Source organism: Athene noctua, chromosome 1 (assembly GCF_965140245.1).
Source record: "Athene noctua chromosome 1, bAthNoc1.hap1.1, whole genome shotgun sequence".
In the NCBI taxonomy this organism is placed as follows: Eukaryota; Metazoa; Chordata; class Aves; order Strigiformes; family Strigidae; genus Athene; species Athene noctua.
The window spans coordinates 123,863,410-123,880,047 of NC_134037.1; the positions used below are offsets into that span (position 1 = coordinate 123,863,410).

A 16,638-nucleotide genomic window follows, 5' to 3' on the forward strand; every position below is an offset into this window, starting at 1 on the left:
CAGGAAGTACTAACCAGAGTTAGAAAGTCTAGATGCTGCATTGTGCTGTCAGCTGGTAGGCTTGTTCAGATTGTGAGGAAGGATGGCTTTAGCAGCAGTGATGCTGTGTGTAAATTGGTATGTGCTGTTCCTCAGAAACTGCTGACAAAGTGTAGCGTTTCTCAGGTTCCAGCCTGGAACTTTTCAGTGGCTGACTTGTCTGATATTCAAGGCTACTAAGGGAAAGAATAACTTTTTTAGTGAGATAGCTTAATATATTGCAGAGGAGAAGTAATAGGTTATACATATTGGTTTCCAGTAATGTGTATCTATGTGTATGTCTGTGTCTTTTTTCCTTCTATTTTTTTTCCCTCAGCTTTTTTGTGTATAAAAGATGCAGTCCTTTTGAGTGTGGGGAGCTCCTTTTGAGCACGGGGAATTGCAAGATCAAATTCTCAAATTTAATTTCTTGCTTTACAAAGACATTTGCAGTAAGTCATCTCGTTTTGCTCAGTATGGTAGCTTGGCTAAAGCCCTAATCTATAATTTATGATTTGTGGCATATGTCCTCACAGTCTTTTGCAGATAGATGTGAGCCAGTGTGCCAGCCTGACTAGAAACCACGTGTCTGCAATTAGGTAGAGGCCAAGATGAAGCTGTTAAATTGTACCCTTGTCATGGCTTTCCAGTGTAGACCTGTTGCCCTGTCAACTGGCTACATGACTTTTAGATATCTTCAAGTGTAGGTGGAAAAAGCTGATGTCCTCCTGCAGAAGATTGGGAGCCTCTTTTGATAAGACAGTAAGAGACTGGTATGGCTTGTCTTACTGCACTGTAGCTTATATGTGACAGACATTTATGACGGTGCTGAACTATTGCTTCAAACTAGGATTTGCTGCCTCGGGCTAATTAGTGATCACACAGGGTAGGCCTGTCAACTGCTGCTCTCTGGGTGTGGGAGGCTTGCATCAAGTCTGAAAGTTCACCACCGTGTAAGGATACTGGCTTAAATCTCTTGGTAAGGTACGGGGATCACTGATGCAGATAAAGCTCACTGAGCTCCCTGTTTGGATCATATTAACCATCTTTCATGCACAGCTGCATTTGCTTCATACACAATTAAACACTTGATTATACATGTGTTAAAAACCCCATCCATTGGAAACCAGATAAGCTTGGTTTCCCTTCTTTGGTTCATTAGAGCTGAACTGCTCATCATGTGAAAATGTCCCTAATAAACCAACTAATGTCTGAAGAAGTAGTTGTAGTATTTCCTATGTGAAGGGGTATGTGGCTTTCTCTGTGAGAGGCCATCTAGCTGATGTAACATTGGAAAATCCAGTTGACATGGGATTCCTCAGCCCTGTAGGAAGTGCTGCATACAGATGTGGTAGTTACCATGCACAGAAAATGCTCTTCTGTGCTGGAGAGAAGGCTTAACAATCCAGTTTATACTTGAACTTCTGTTTTGCACGGCTTTAAAAACCATTGAAATTACATTTTTATGTGTGGCTCCATTTCACTAAGAAATATTTTGTCTTTGAACGGAGTGGGGGGAGGGTTAAACATAATGTTTGGGCACAGAAAAGATTCAGAGACTTGCAGGTGTTGAGTTGTTGGCTTGGCATGTTTTGTCACAAGCACCTTTACCAAAATTTCCAAATGGCTTTTTTGTGAACAGGATGCTATAGAATGCACACCTTGCAGAATTAAACCTCTTAGCCTTGTGCTGGTATAGCCAATACATGTATTTTTAAAACTGGAAGTAGTTTTCTACGTGCACCTTTGCACTAGCAGCATCTCTAGGAGTTAGTGAGTTGGAAAAGACTGCTCAGTAGTTTACCAAGAGGATCCTGGCCACAAGACTTGGTCCATCTGTAATGCAGATACGAAAAAACTGCAGAACTGGTTGCACATCTGTCTTGCTTTGAAATATTTACCTGCCTTGTCCTGCCCTTTGCTTTTTCAAAGGCTTGTTTGTGCAAATGTGGGCCCTTTTGATACTGATGGTTAGTCTGTAAAGGTGTTGTAAGGTACTCTTCATTTGCTGCACAAATATGACTTGTAGTTGAAGTTCAGCCTGTGTTAGATCTATTCTTGCATGCTTAATGTCATATTTTCTGTATGAATAAGGTACACTTGAAAACAAGACACTGCTCTCGTACAAACATATTGTGTATTGCAGTGCTGTCCTTTTGTGGGAATACTTAATGAATCTGCATCAACTGAAAGCAAACCCCAGACTTTATGTAACTGTCACTGAGGGTATGGATCAGTTACATTTTTTTAAAAAAGCAGTGTTCCATTTTTTTTTTTCCCCTTTCTACATTGCTACCCGAGTTCTTACAGGAGAAGGTTTGTAAGTGTATCACAGATAGCTAATCCAGACAGAATAGGCAGTGCACACCAACATATGCCTCTCTATTTAAGGGCTTTGAGGTTTGTTGTGTGTGTTTTCCAGGTAGACATGCAGAAGAAGATGGAGCTAAATCTTTCTCTGAACTGCTAGTGAGTTTGCATTACTTGATATTTTTCAAGTCCTTAAAGTAAGCAAGTATGGCTTGCAATACTAATGGGTCTTGGTAGAGTCTTCTTCAAATATTGAAGATTTTCTTCTGTATCTTGCTGTTTGGATTGAAGCCCTATTGTTTTGTAGGGTAGCAAATTACATGTGGTATCTCGGGGAGTAGGGGAGGGGAAATGCAAGGTAAGCACTGCCCAAGCTTAACGTCTTCATGGGGAGAACATTATCTTTTGTACTTGCATAGAAACTTACTTATCTGTCCTCTGGTATTAGAAAACTGAAGTTCCTGCTCCCATCTGGTAAGCAGTTGTCCCTATAACTCATGCAGAGAGGCTCTTGAATGGCAATGCTATGAAATATTTGCTGACAGTTTTGCAGAAGTTTTATAGTTTGCTGGTAGTGACTTCTTATCTCTGAGCTCCATAGTAAGTCCTACAAAAGGCTGTAGCACTCAACTAGAGAAGCTGTTGCTTAGCAATGGTGTAGGGAATTAAAAAAAGAAGAGAAGGTAAAAATGGTCTGACTGCTTAGTAAGCTAATGAATGAAAGCTAATGAATTCATGGTTTGGCACTATAAACTTATTTTAAATCTTCTTGATGCTGTATGTGCTGTTCACACCTGTCAAAAATGGGTTTTCACTTCTTGGTAAATAAAAGAGATGCTGCTGAAGACCGAACACCTGGTTGCTCATCGGAAGGCATTTTTTTTTTTCAGGCAGTTTCTAAGGCTGAGTGAAGGAATACTGTGCTGCTGGTGGTATAAGTTTTGGATGAAGGCTCCTAGTTATCCCAGGAGGTACTGGATTCACTTGAACACAGCAGGAATAGTTGTATGAATGCTGTGATATTACCAAGACACAACTCTTGCAGTGAAGGTTATCTGCTTTGTCTTTGAAGGAATCTGGCGAAGTAGCATCACCAGTGGTCTTGTAGCTTTATAGAAAAGTATCAACATATTTCTGTGAGGCAGTGAACTAAAGGAATATAGTATGTTTTTTTTCTCAGTTTTTGAACTTCTATTATGAATGACAAGCTCTCTAGTAGAGGGAGGTTATAAAGTAGGAATTCAGTTGGAGATGATGCAGTCTAGTTCTTGCCTCCACGTGACCTTTGTTGACCATTTAACGTACTTCAGTATAACTCTCACTGCCATTCTGGAAGAAATCTTGGTATCAGATTGAGGTACTGATGATCAGGCTTGGACAAGAACTTCCTAAATATGCTATCCAGTGGCGTTTTTATTCCAGTAGATTGTCAAAGTCTTGAATCCCTCTGAAGGCTCACATGAAAAACCCAGCCAACAAGGCAGTGATTGAATGAGATTCTTCAAATACACAAAGCACATCTCCTGGGTCACAGCTAAAGCAGCAGCCATTCCTGTGGACCCTAAATCACGAAATCTCAAGCCAGCAGAAGCAAGCATAGCAACCATAGCAGCTGGATGCCGACTCTCCAAGTAAACACACAAATACCCTGGGGCCTCAGCCTACTTATGTCATGTTTTTGCTGTCGCTGTGCATGCCACTGAAGTGAGAAGACTTTGATTTATGAATTGACAGTTGCGTGTCCCTGCAGACCAGGTTGCATCACAAATAAGAATCGAGAATGTATTCCTTTCCTTGTTCTCCTTGTTTGTTATTACTGCTTTCTTAAACTTTGTTCTTCGGTACTTTTGCATTCCATACCGAGTCTTCCTTCATTTTACAGAACTTCAGAATAAAGGCAAGCTTCTCCATTCTCTCTCCTTCCTCCGCTTCTGGACTCAGAAGGGGTTTGTGTCTCAGTTCTGTTTTGGGGGGACATACACAGCTATGGGAGATAGACTGAGGAAAAGGTTGGAATGTAACACTGTAAGGACTATGTAAGACCTTTGTAGTGCAAGGATAACTGTATTTTGCATGAGCATTGTGTGGGTTGTTAGGACTGACTGGGTATTTTTTTAACAATTCTCATGGTGTGCTGCTCTTTTTCTCTTTAACGTGCAACATAGTATTCAATGGCTTCAATTCAATCATACAGCTGAGAAGTAGAGGCTCATCCCTGCTGGTGGGCTGCTGATAGCTCTCTTTGTCACTGAAATTGTGAATAAACCTCTTAACACCAGTGTAGCATTAAGAAGCAAGCATTTCTTGATTCGGCACTGGCTGCATGGGGGATCATTCCTCCTAACATGCACACACTATAAAAAAAAGTTCATCCTTTATATACCTTAAAGACATAAATATTCATATGTTTTCCAAGTAGTCTCCGCCTTTCCACCTATCTACTATCTTTACATAATGCTGACGCTGAAAAACTACACTATGCATGTGGGGGGGTTTTGGGTAGTGATTGTTGGTTGATTGGGGATTTAGCCCCCTGCTCCTTTTTCCCTTTTATGCTCATGAGTCTTTTGAGGACAATTTATTCTCCTTGGATGTTTCCCAACTTTGTTGTCCGGCCAAGCTGTTCTTTCTTACCAGCCTTGTTTGAGCAATTCTGCCAGGATTTATCTATTCTCAAGGTTACGATATCTTCTCTGTACACTTTAATCACTCATTGGCCTTGTTAAATATGAAGTTGAACATTGTTTGGTAAAAGAATTTCTAAACGCTATTACTAAATTTAACTTGGATCGAGTGAGTTATTTCTGGGCTTTTTGCAGTGGTTTGAGTGCTGTGTTGTAGCACTGTTGAACTCCATTTCAGTGTGGTTCATGGGAGGTAGGCTCCTCAGTTAACCTGTGGACATCAAGTGATGCTCATGTTTTCAGGTAAGGGTATTTCCTATCTCCTGAAAAACCTCGAATGGGAGATACCATGACCTCCTGATCTGGAAGATGGGGCAGAGGGCAACCTCAGTAAATTTGTCAATGTTGCAAAAGTGGGAAGTGTAATTAATGCACAACACAAGCCACAAAGATGATTAAGGGACTGGAGCATTTCTTCTGCAAGGAGAGGCTGAGAGATCTGGGTTTAGCCTGAAGAAAAGATGCCCCAGATGGGATCTGATCAGTGTTTATAAACATATGATGGGAGGGTGTAAAGAAGATGGTTCCAGACTCTTCTCAGCAGCACGCAGTGACAGGACAAGAGGCAATGGGCACAAGCTGAAAGAGGAAATACTTTCTGAGCATAAGAAGACAAAAACTACACACTTACTGTGAGGGTGGCTGAGCACTGGAATGGATTGCCCAGAGAGGTTATAGAGCCTCTGTCTTTGGAAATACTCAAAATCCATCTGGGACAGGGTGACCCTCCTTTGAGTGGGGAGATTGGATTTAAATCTCTAGAGGTCCCACCCAATCTCATCTGTTCTGTCATTTGTGGTGTCCTAAACGTACTTGGCTATAGTCCTTAGCTAATCCAATTATGCCACTCTGTAATTAGCTGAAACAGAGTGTATTGGCAGATCATGCTGCCAGGGAGAAGGTGTTGGTGTTCATTATCAAGTGCCTTTGACTTGCATGTTGTGCTGCTTTTGGCAAGGTAGAAAGTGATTTGTCTGCAACAGATGTTTCTTCCTTGTGCTCAGGTTCTGATCTCGTTTAAGTCCAAGAAGTGATAGAGCAAATCTGTACTACAAATCTGAAGTACTAGAGTGCATCTGTGAATGCTTTCCCCCTGGTGATGAAACATATGGAAATAATGCTTATCTTGATTTAGATAAGCAATTGCCTTTCCTGTACAATCATCCACGGTTAGTAGGAATGGAAGCAGGCACGTAATGTAACAGATCTTACAATCTGTCTTTTCTAACACGCTCCATAAGCCTGTGCAGAAAAAAAATGGAGTAGAAAGCTGTGTTATATGTGAGCTTAGTAATTGCTAATAGTTTGTCATTTTTTTAAATCTCTACAAGACACGTGTAAAAACAAAGCATTAAGAAAAAAAACCCCAACACTGAAGGGAAGAACGTGCACCATATGTAGCAGAATAGTTGCTGCATGTTTCCCTCTGGTCAGATGGACTCTTAAAGCTTGCTCAACTCTTTTATTTTTTCAGCAGCCCAAGAAAAGTGGAGCTGTGTCCCAGTCCAGACTCTGCTGAGGATTCTCTTAGGAGTGGATGAGCTGGTGCCTGTCTGGGCGTGATGTTAGGGCTGTTTTCCCTTGCTCAGGTTCTTTTCCTAGTGCTGTTTCCAGGTCATGTTATTGACTGTTGTTGGAGAAACATTCCTTGTGGGGATAGATATTTCTACTCGCTGCTGTTGTAGCAGGGATGAGATAACAGGCAGACTTATTATTTATTTTTAACTTGGAATTCATTTACTTCCTTCAGCTGTGAATTCTAAAGATGACTATAAATGATGAAAGAGTCCCATTTTCAGCTTTGTTTCTTGCAGTTCAGTCTGTTACTCTAGTTTCTATGAACTAGAAGGGAAAAAACATTGTTGTCTGACTTGTTTAACAAAATTCCATTTTAATAGTACAAGCCTGTGAGCTTAGCTGCTGTAAATCCTTTTCACTTGTTCTTTCTTCGATTTCTTCTCTTAACTGATTTTGCTTATGGAGTGCCCAGAGCCTTTTTCTTTGCCGTAGATACTGCTTTATACTATAGGGCTTTAATAACTGGTTTTGCTACTTCATTATCAAATAGTTTGAAAATGAAGATGTGTTTTTTAACAGAAGCTCTTCCAGCTGTAGGTTGTTCTCCCGTTGGTTGCAAGTATGCTCTTGCAAGGTGCTCTTTAGTATTACTGTGGGGATTGCTGTAATTGGATTCTGAGACCTATTTCAAAAATTACAATACTTCAAAGTGTACTAGACTTTAAAATCCTGGATATTTTATTAGTGACTAAGTTTGAGTCGATTTTTACAGTGATTTTATGTTTGGGCCATCTTTTTCCATCGCTCTAGCTGAGCATATTCATGCCCTTTATGGGGGCTCCCTCTAGTGAGCTGTTCTGAAAGTCCTTTTGCCTTTTAGTTCTGAATAACTTCATGCGCTTTCTTTCCAATTGCAGTTCTTGTTCACTAAATCTAATGTATTTCTCCTCATATGTGTAAGCTATAAAGGTCCTTTTCCTTTGGTGCGAGATGGAAGGAGCTCTAAGTAAAGCTAAGGGATAGGAGGACTGCCTATTTGATGTTAAGACTGACCAACCTCATACTTTAAGATGTGGCTCTGTGGACTCAGAGATGTTAGGAACATGATTAAAGGCCCAAAGGGTTGTGGCCTAGGAGGAAAAGCTAAAGACAACAGTTTATGATGATGATTTTCAACACTAATATATTTCTTAAATAAATAAAATCTGTCTTTTTTTGCTTTGTCTTAGATATCTTTCAGTATACTGCTACATTTCCCTAATCAGATGTTTGTTTTGGTTTTAGTGTATTTTTTTGTGTGGCTTTATTTTTTTATTTTCCCTGTCAAAACTGCCCCACATAAGATGTGAATTAGGGCTAGGTAGGCAGAGGGGAAAAGTTCAAGTATTATTTAGGAGAAAAGTGGCAGAGGGTCTGAGTAGGCATTTGGGAAAAAGTTCAAAACTTAAGTCTTATTAATTGCTTTCGTGTTGGGTGTTTTCTTAGGGTTCTGTTAGGTCCTCACCTGCTTGTGAATATGCAGATTTGATGTGTGTGTGGGGTTGCTTTACACCTCCGTGTCTCGCTTTGCAACTTTAATTTCATTTCTTTTGAATGAATAGACTTGAACTGACTGTAGTTATGCCTACAGTCATTTTATGATAGTTTGTGTTGTGCTGTGAGTGGAATTTAGAAAAGCATTTCAGAAGTTTGAATGTTACATTTACCCTCCTCCTTAATAGTTTCCTTTGTATGCTAATTAATTATTTGAATTCATCTGAAGTGGAAAGCTGTAAATGGTTCTGAAATCTACCTGTATGGGAGATCATGGCTTTGCTGATGCTTTTAGCCCAAGGTCTTGAATTAATTAGGGCCCTTCATTTCACAGGCAGGGCTGGCTTAACTGGTCCTGGGAAGTCATCAGGGATGAAGATTCTGGAATTGCACTGTTTCAGAAGTCAGATAGCCAGACTTTACATGAATGTACCTTGTAAAATTCAGACTAAACAAAGCAAAACCAGGGTTTGTTTGTTTTTGACACACACATAATTGTAAAAAATTATGTGAATTGTTAACGTGCTTAAACTGCAGTTTGAGTCCATGATCCTCATGACAAAATATATGTAACTGTTTTTAGAATTCTTGAGCTGAAGGAAGAATAATGAATAACAAAATTCACTGTGTGAGAGTTGGGAGGGAATCAAAGATGGCCAAACTAATGCTGATTATCATTGCTTTGTCAGAGCTTACCATGAGTGTTTAGGCTTGTTTTTTTTTCTTAGGAGCATTTCCCAGTAAAAGCCTCTATTTTTACTTTTTCAACTGAGATGGACATGGGGTAGAATGTGCAGGCAAGAGTCTTACTTCACAGGGAAAGAAGCCTCAAAAACAGTCTCCCCAGAGGGTACACAGAGATGAAAACTCCAAATAGCAGAATCTATTGCTCATACTTCATACTACCACAATCCTATTTCAACAGCTATTTTAGCGTTTTACTAACCATGGCCTGATTCAGACCGGTGATCTGAAGGCATCCAGGTTTCTGGCACAGGTGCTCACAGAGTAGTTGTGTTTGTGAGCCAGGAGGGCTGTGGTGATGAAGGAGATGCAAGCAGTTCTTCCAGCAGGGAGGGATCCTTCCTTCCTAGGCTGTCTTCACTGCCCATCTGGATGATCTTAAAAAACCTTCTAGTGCCTCTTAAATTTTACTGTAGCTATGCGGAGATTCTTGTTGGAGGTACTTGAGAAAATTCAGTCTCTCTTCAGGACAAAGGAGAAGCAGAACAAAATTTATCACAGGCCAAACTAAATATTTTCTTTTCTTGGAGTTTGTGATGCCTCCATCTGAAACTAAGGTGGACTTTGTGATAGGTTTGATGTAGTGTGGGTTTAGTTGGTGGGATTTTTTTGTTTGGGTGTTTTTTAGGACTGGAATACATCTGAATTTTCATGGCTTTCCAACTCTTCTGCCTTTAAGGTTACATTCTCAACAACCAATGTGGAGACAGACAGGCTTGGCCAGCGGGCTTTCCTATCTCTAAAAACTGAGATCTTTGAGTCCAGGGACTCAACTCCTGTTTTGTTTTTTGTACTGAAGACTAGCTTATACAGCAACCACTTCAGAGAATTTATTTCTTGAGGATGTATATAAAGCTGTTTTATTAATGAGAGCAAGAAATATTCTCATTGCACCACAAGCACAAGGTAAATCTGTCACTGCTACGATTTTTATTAACGTGCTAATATGTACCCATGGTGTGCATCCTTTGCAAAATAAGCAATGCCCTGGAATTGCTGGTTTGTCCTTGCTGAGTTATGGAACCATAAATTACAGGGTAATGCCTGGAGTATTTTGAGTTCGGTCATATTTGAGGATCTACCATAGTTATTCACAGAAATGAGATTCATCATTACTGTAGGAAGAGGCTTTGAAGTAAAGGAGTGCAGGTTGGTTTTTGAGAAGCAGACAAAAATGTGTGTGGTGAAGGAAGGGATGGGAGACAAAGGCAGAAGTGAGTTATTTGTAATGTCCAGGAATGACTTCACTGTCCCTGCCAAGGTGATTAAATTGATTACAGCAGAAGAAAATACCCCAAATCAGATATCAGTTTCGACTTTGTTAGGAAATGCTGTCTGCCAGCCCCAGATATCTGACAGATGGCAAAAGAAAAACAGTTGTCTCTCCTACAACTATTTGTATGATATTGGGATTACGTTTGCAATCAGCAGCGTATTAGTAGACTTGTTGAGTGTCTTTGTGAACAAGCCTTGGCTCTCCATGACATCCATCAATGTTGAGCATCCTTCTGTAACAACTACAATGAAATAAAGTAAGTACAAGTTCAAACCCTCTGTTAAGTCAGACTTTTATTGAAAGAAACGAGGGTAATCTATCGAAGATGTACGAGGCAGTGTATACTTTTACTGCTGCACTGTATTAAAGATGGTGGTCATCAGGGCTCTTCCGAGAATTGTGGGGCAGATAAGGGCCTTGCTGAAGAGGATGTGGTAGATCCTATAGGAGTGGTTACTTGGGTTTGTGTGTGGCTGTTTTATTTTTTTTCCACCTTTAAAAGGCAGCGGATTTATTAATACTTTTCTGTGGGGAAGGAGTCTCAGGAGAACCACACTCAAATATATTCGGTACTTGTAAAAGAGTGCGAACTAGAGGCAAACTTGTGAAGGCTGTGGAGGATGGAAAATCAGGAGGCAGTGCTGGTGTGCGCAACATCGTATAGTGTGGCACCCTACAGAAGGAATTAGATAACCTTGTTGGTGAATTGACTAAGGGACATCTCTGCTTTTCTTCTGACTCAGAAATTAGTGATAATGTGAATTAGTTTTTATAATAGTATATATCTGTGTCTTCCTGGCTCCTCCTGGTGGATTTTTTGTTTTCTTTTTTTTTTTTATCGTATTGGCACACATACTGTAGTATTCAAACTGTATTTTCTATTTAAATGGTTTTAGCTTGGAGAATTCAAGGCGTTTTGATTTGATGTTAACTCGTGTTGCAGTAACTTGGGCAGAAGGTGGAGGGGGAGGGTGACGGTGCGCGTTTTAAATTTTGTAGAGCTCCAGTGGGATGCTCATTGGGGAGGGATGGGGAAAACAACTGTCCTACTAGCTGGCAGAATGCAGTGAACATGAAAGCAGGTAATAAATCAGTCTCTCTAAATTGGTCACAGAGGCTGATTTTTAATACAACGCAACAGCTACTGCAGTGGTTATCTTCTGTGGAAAAATGGATGAATAGTGTAACTTTTAGGCTAGAGTGGTACAAGGTGGATCTTATGATAGTAAAAACGTGATACCTTTCTACAGAAACACACTTTGCTTATGTTAAGACACAGAGGAGGATGATATGATGGCAATAGAATAGTTGCTTTAGGACTACACAGAAAATAGAAAATACAAATACAGAAATTAAACTCCTGAATACACTTGAATACAAAACTATCTTTATGATAATGTGTGTCATAGTAGCAATGTATCTTTTGCTGGGGGTGGCACAGATTTTCCATGAGGCATGTGATAGCTGATCTAAAGTAAAACTTAAGTGAGACTCAGTGTTCTGGACTGGTTGAAATAAACGATTTCTGATATCAGTCACTTGTGCTAAGCTTAGAAAAGCAAAATCTAAAATAAATGCAACTTTCTTATTTTTACTGGTTGTTGTAATGCTGAAAAACTTGAGCAAGTATGTGCAAATTGGTGAAAATTGATGAAAATGAAGGTTGATATAAAAACCTAAGGACCAGATTTGTTTGGATTGCTGCTACTTTCACTTGAAACTTCCTACAAGGTTCTTCTATTTACAAATAGATTTCTCTTGTTCTGAAGATTGGAAACTGTTTCCCATTGAAATTGTCATTTTAGCAGTTCTGTTTCTGGCCAATATGTGATCTCAGGCCTCTTGAGACACCTGGCTTGTGTCGGAAAGGATTAATTAAAATAATAAAGATCAATTAAGTAATCTTTCCTTCTCTCCTAAGTTCTCTGCTAATGATGTGGATGTCTAAGAATGTAAGGCTACCTTAAGCTTTTGGCCAATATGTGTTTGTAGAACTGTTTGAGGTAACTGCACTCTTCTATAGATTATGATGCAAATTAAGTGAATTGGTGATGCAAAAATTAAGTTTACCAGAGTAATGCATCTATTATAACGTTGTCTAGTAACAAATCTTTTGAAAGCTAGTGTATGTTGTGTCTTCATCTCCCCTTCTAGTTGAGCAATTTAAGGTGACAAAGGTCCAAGCTTTTAATTTGCTGATGTTTTCCTTCTCCCTACTGCCAGGCCTAGTTCTGAATTTTGGGGCTGTTTGCAAACGGTGTGCTTGTGTGTTGTTGTATGCATTTGGAGTAATTCTGGGTTGGATAAATTATTGCTTCAGTAGGAGGATTATCCTAACTAATGCTAATTTTTTGATAACTTGCACCCATGTGGTGACTGAATAAAATTGTTTGATGGATCTAGCTCCAAAAATGTGTATGTTCATACAGGTTTTCTGTCAAATGATATGTGGGCAAGGAATCTGTGCTTCATAGTAGCTTGCATTTGAAAACAATTAAAAGCTAGTAGTATGATTTTAGGGAAACACAGGTATCTTTGTGGGTTACCGGTGCCCCCTCGAGGCAAAACCGAAGGATGTTGCATTCTGACAGCAGCATTATGACTGGAACTGCTGATACCTGCTCTGGACATGTAAATAGTGATCTCAGACCCACGTTTGTAATCTGGTTTTACTGCTTTCTTGATTTGTAGGTGAAAACACTAAAGAAGATCTGCAAGGGAAGAAAAGTCTGAGCGAGAAAGTTTCTCTCTATAGAGGTGACATTACACTGCTAGAGGTTGATGCCATCGTTAATGCTGGTAGGTGGTTCAATGTTTCACATTGTGTCTTGTGACATGGTGCTATAAAGGCTTTTCAAGTTTGAACTTAGTTGTATAAAATTGGTACATCCTGTGGAAATCTGTTGGAAACCAGCTTTTTTTCTTTTCCCCCCAAATTTCTCTATATTGCATCTGTTCATCCTGTATCCCTTTACTGTGACAAGGATTATTGTGAAACTTCAGTAGCATGATCACCAAGAGAAAAATAATGATCTTATATCCATCTCTTAACTTAATTTGTGTGGCTGAGACTTCATATTTGATGTTGTAGATGGCTGAATTTTGATATTAAGCTACTGCAGTGCATTCCAGTCTGTTTTTAACTAGTGCACAAATAGCTTGATTTGTAATGTGAAAACCTTAACAGTTAGGTGATAGGAAGAATGTGGATGAAATATTTGCTTTTTTGTAGGGAGATTGTATCCTCCAAGTGTTTGATTGTGACCTAGAGAGTTTGCAATAGAATCATAGAATAGTTTGGGATAGAAGGGACCATTCAAGGTCATCTAGTCTAACCCCCTTGCAACAAGCAGGGACACCTTCCATTAGATCAGGTTGCTCAGAGCCCCATCCAACCTGGCCTTGAATGTTTCCAGGTTTAGTTTTAGTACCTTTTCTTGCTTGGTGACCATGTCTCCATGTATGCAACTGAGGTGAAGCACTGCATGTAGCAGCATGTTGTGACGAAGGGGAGGGAGGAAAATACCTACACAATTAACTTATTTGTGTGTTGGGTTATAATGAGGTAGTTTGTCTGATTGGAAGAGCCTATGAGAAGGTTTTCCCTACACACATGCTTTAGCAAAGTCTTTCCACTCCCCACCCTGTAAAGAATATCGTTTGTGTGTCTTGAGGCTGGAAGGTTTTCCCCCTTCCCAGTACTTGACTGGCATTGTCCTTATTTGTTAAGAGTATTGATTCATTTTCAAGAGTTAATTTTGGTATTAATCCTTTATTGGAAGGAAACATACTGCAGTATTTTCTCTATGATGGAATAAAATCCAGATTCCTAAGGTTGTATTGGCCAAAACTGATGTATTGGTTTACCACACTAAAGCTGTGCAGAGGTACTGGCTTGGGTGTAATGTAAAGAGGACAGAAATGTTTGTTCATACAGTGTAGACATTAGTAAACAGATTCTTTTGGATTGTTTGATGTTGTTTCTGTCTGCCTACCTCCCCACTTTCCAGTGGAGATATGCTACTGGGTTTTGTGTAGTACAGGTAGAATCTTTAGTTATCTCAAAACTCATTTTTGCACTCCAACAAGTAATGAGGATGGTATTTCCATGCAAATGTTCTTAATTCTCTAATTTACTGATATACAAAAGCCGTTCGAAATTACAAACGATGTGGTTGCATTCATATAGTAACATGATTCTCTCCTCATTGTGTTGGCAAAGCCTCTGAAACTTTAATCTTTTAACTTTTCCCTCCCAGTTCTTTCAAGATGACATTTCCAGTAGTGCTCTTGCTAGCTTCCTTACTTTATTACTCTACAGTAAGTCAATATTAGCATACTTCTCTCAATTTATATTTAGGTTATCTTTGTTCATAGGTCTCCCTTGAATTGCAGGCTGGAATTGGTTGCAGATTAGCTTCAGAATGGGGATACTTTGCTTTTCTCAATTTAAAGGGTTTTTCTCCCTTTCTCTTGAAATGTGTGAAAACTTATATTCCAGGCTGCTGATGACATCTACCTGTAAACTTGCCTGTCATCCTGGAAGGGAGTGCATCTATCAGAGTAGAAATGAAAAATAGAACCCAGTTAAAATCAACAGATATTAACATGCAGTTTTGAGGGAAGGATTAAAGACGACTCAAAACTGTACAGTAAAACTGAGGTTGGAAGATCTAAAGAGGGACGTAAGACTCTTCAAGTTTCTAGAAGGCAATTGGCAAAAAAGTTCTCTACTGATGTCTTCTGTAAGGAAGTTAGAGGAGTTGGATTTGGGTTTAATGAGAGATTCAGATTAGATGTTGGAAGGAGTGGCAGTGCTCCACAGTGTCAGGCAGATATGTAGCAGCAGTCTGAGGTCAGGACGTTGGTACAGATTTTGAGTTTCTTCTATAGCCCTCCTGTAATCTTTTATAGCTCCTAGAATGCATTAAAAGAGTAAGTATTATGAATTGTTAATATGCTTAGATTAAAACACTAACCTATGGTTACCCTGAAAAATCAATATTCTCTATATGTCAGTGCAGTAATTAAATTTGAAGTGTAAGCCTTTGATTACACTTGGTTTCAGTGTTACTTTTTCCATTTGAAGTTAAACCTTTTAAACTTAGTGTGGAGGATGTTTTGGTTCAGTATCTGTATTATTTATGCAAAAATCCAGTTGCTGCAGAGGTGGGTTTTTTTAAAATCAAACAGCTTCAGTGAAATTCTAGTGTCTCTTGGATGGTATATAAAAACATGTTTCTGTGCCCTCCGCTTTTGCAAAGAATTTAACTGTTTTTCCTTCTGTGGCTAAAATTATCTAGGCCTCAAAGATGTAAAGCAAAAAGTAGTCATGTTCTGTCTCTCCTTTGGAAAGCTCTATCTGCAGACATTCTTGTGGGGCCAGCATTAGTTACACCATAGTTCCAGTTTCTGTCTGTAAGTTTGAATAGAATGCAGCCTGTCAAACATGGAACAGGAGACAGACATTTTAGAGGTAAATCTGTGCAAATTCTTTTCATACTTGAAGCCTTTTGGCTACCCTGAACGTAAATGACTGACACCCTCCTTAACCCATGGCATATAGCTCGCAGGGGGAAGGACTTTCTCTCTGAATTCAGGAATTCCATGAACTACCTCCTGTAGTAAATAGTTTAATGTACAGCAAATCATATACAAATTAAAGCAGCAGGGAAATACTTAAATTTGAATTTTAATTTATGTTGACTTAGGCAAACAACAAAATATGCCTTCAGTAAAGGGAATAGTATAGCAAATTTGGGGCTGTGGGTGGGTGCCAGGTGGTTCAAATTGTCTACAGATTTTGATACGAACATATTAGCAAATCCTGCTATATTTTCTAATACCTGCCTGTGAGGGGTAAATGAGACACAAGTGGATTTACTTGATTAAACCAGGGGTGTGAGTAATATGCAGTAATTTGCTTATAGTGCTGACTTTATACTGTGATGCCATCCTTTGGGTATCCAGATAACAGCGTGATTCTTTGGAGTATGGCCACGTTTAATTTCTGAGCTATATTTTACAAACACTTTTGTTAAATTTAGTAGCTTGCTTTATGCGCTGAATTCTTTTTCTTCTTTGACTTATGTATGAGAAAAGTTCAGTTATCAACTTAACTTTGTTAGCATTAACACCTTTGTTAGCCTGATCTTAAGTAGTAAGTACCAGGATATTACTGGTAAGCACTGCCCCTTTCTCCTAGACTTTAACAGGCAGACTGAATGTTATGTAAAAAATGTGTTGCAAATGTTTCATGCTAAAAGAGGACGACTATGGAAAGAGTGTAAGTAAAAGTTTGTGTCTTTGCTCATTGTCAAAACAACCATATCGAGACAGCCGCTTTGAAATAATTTGTGATCAGAGTGAGGATCTATTTTTCTGGTTTTTGAAGAGAGTGAGAGTCAACCCGAGATGCAGTGTGACGGAGAAGGTAGCTGAAAAAGGGAGCTGATATGCCATTTTGCTAAAATCAGTGTCAATTATCTACCCCTGTAAATGTGTTATCCTTCCAGAATGGTTCCTTTAAAACTTCCTTGCTACTGATTGCATTGC

General features: G+C 39.3%; 1 protein-coding gene across 4 annotated transcripts in view; it reads left to right on the forward strand.

Moving 5' to 3' along the window:
• MACROD2 (mono-ADP ribosylhydrolase 2) overlaps positions 1 to 16,638 on the forward strand; it is an 890,001-nt gene that overhangs the window by 11,672 nt on the left and 861,691 nt on the right. For all 4 annotated transcript variants that reach the window (XM_074917676.1, XM_074917770.1, XM_074917932.1 and 1 more), the window contains exon 3: positions 12,775 to 12,882. In XM_074917676.1, coding sequence (XP_074773777.1) covers positions 12,775 to 12,882 — 108 coding nt within the window. The remainder of the gene's footprint in view (positions 1 to 12,774; positions 12,883 to 16,638) is intronic.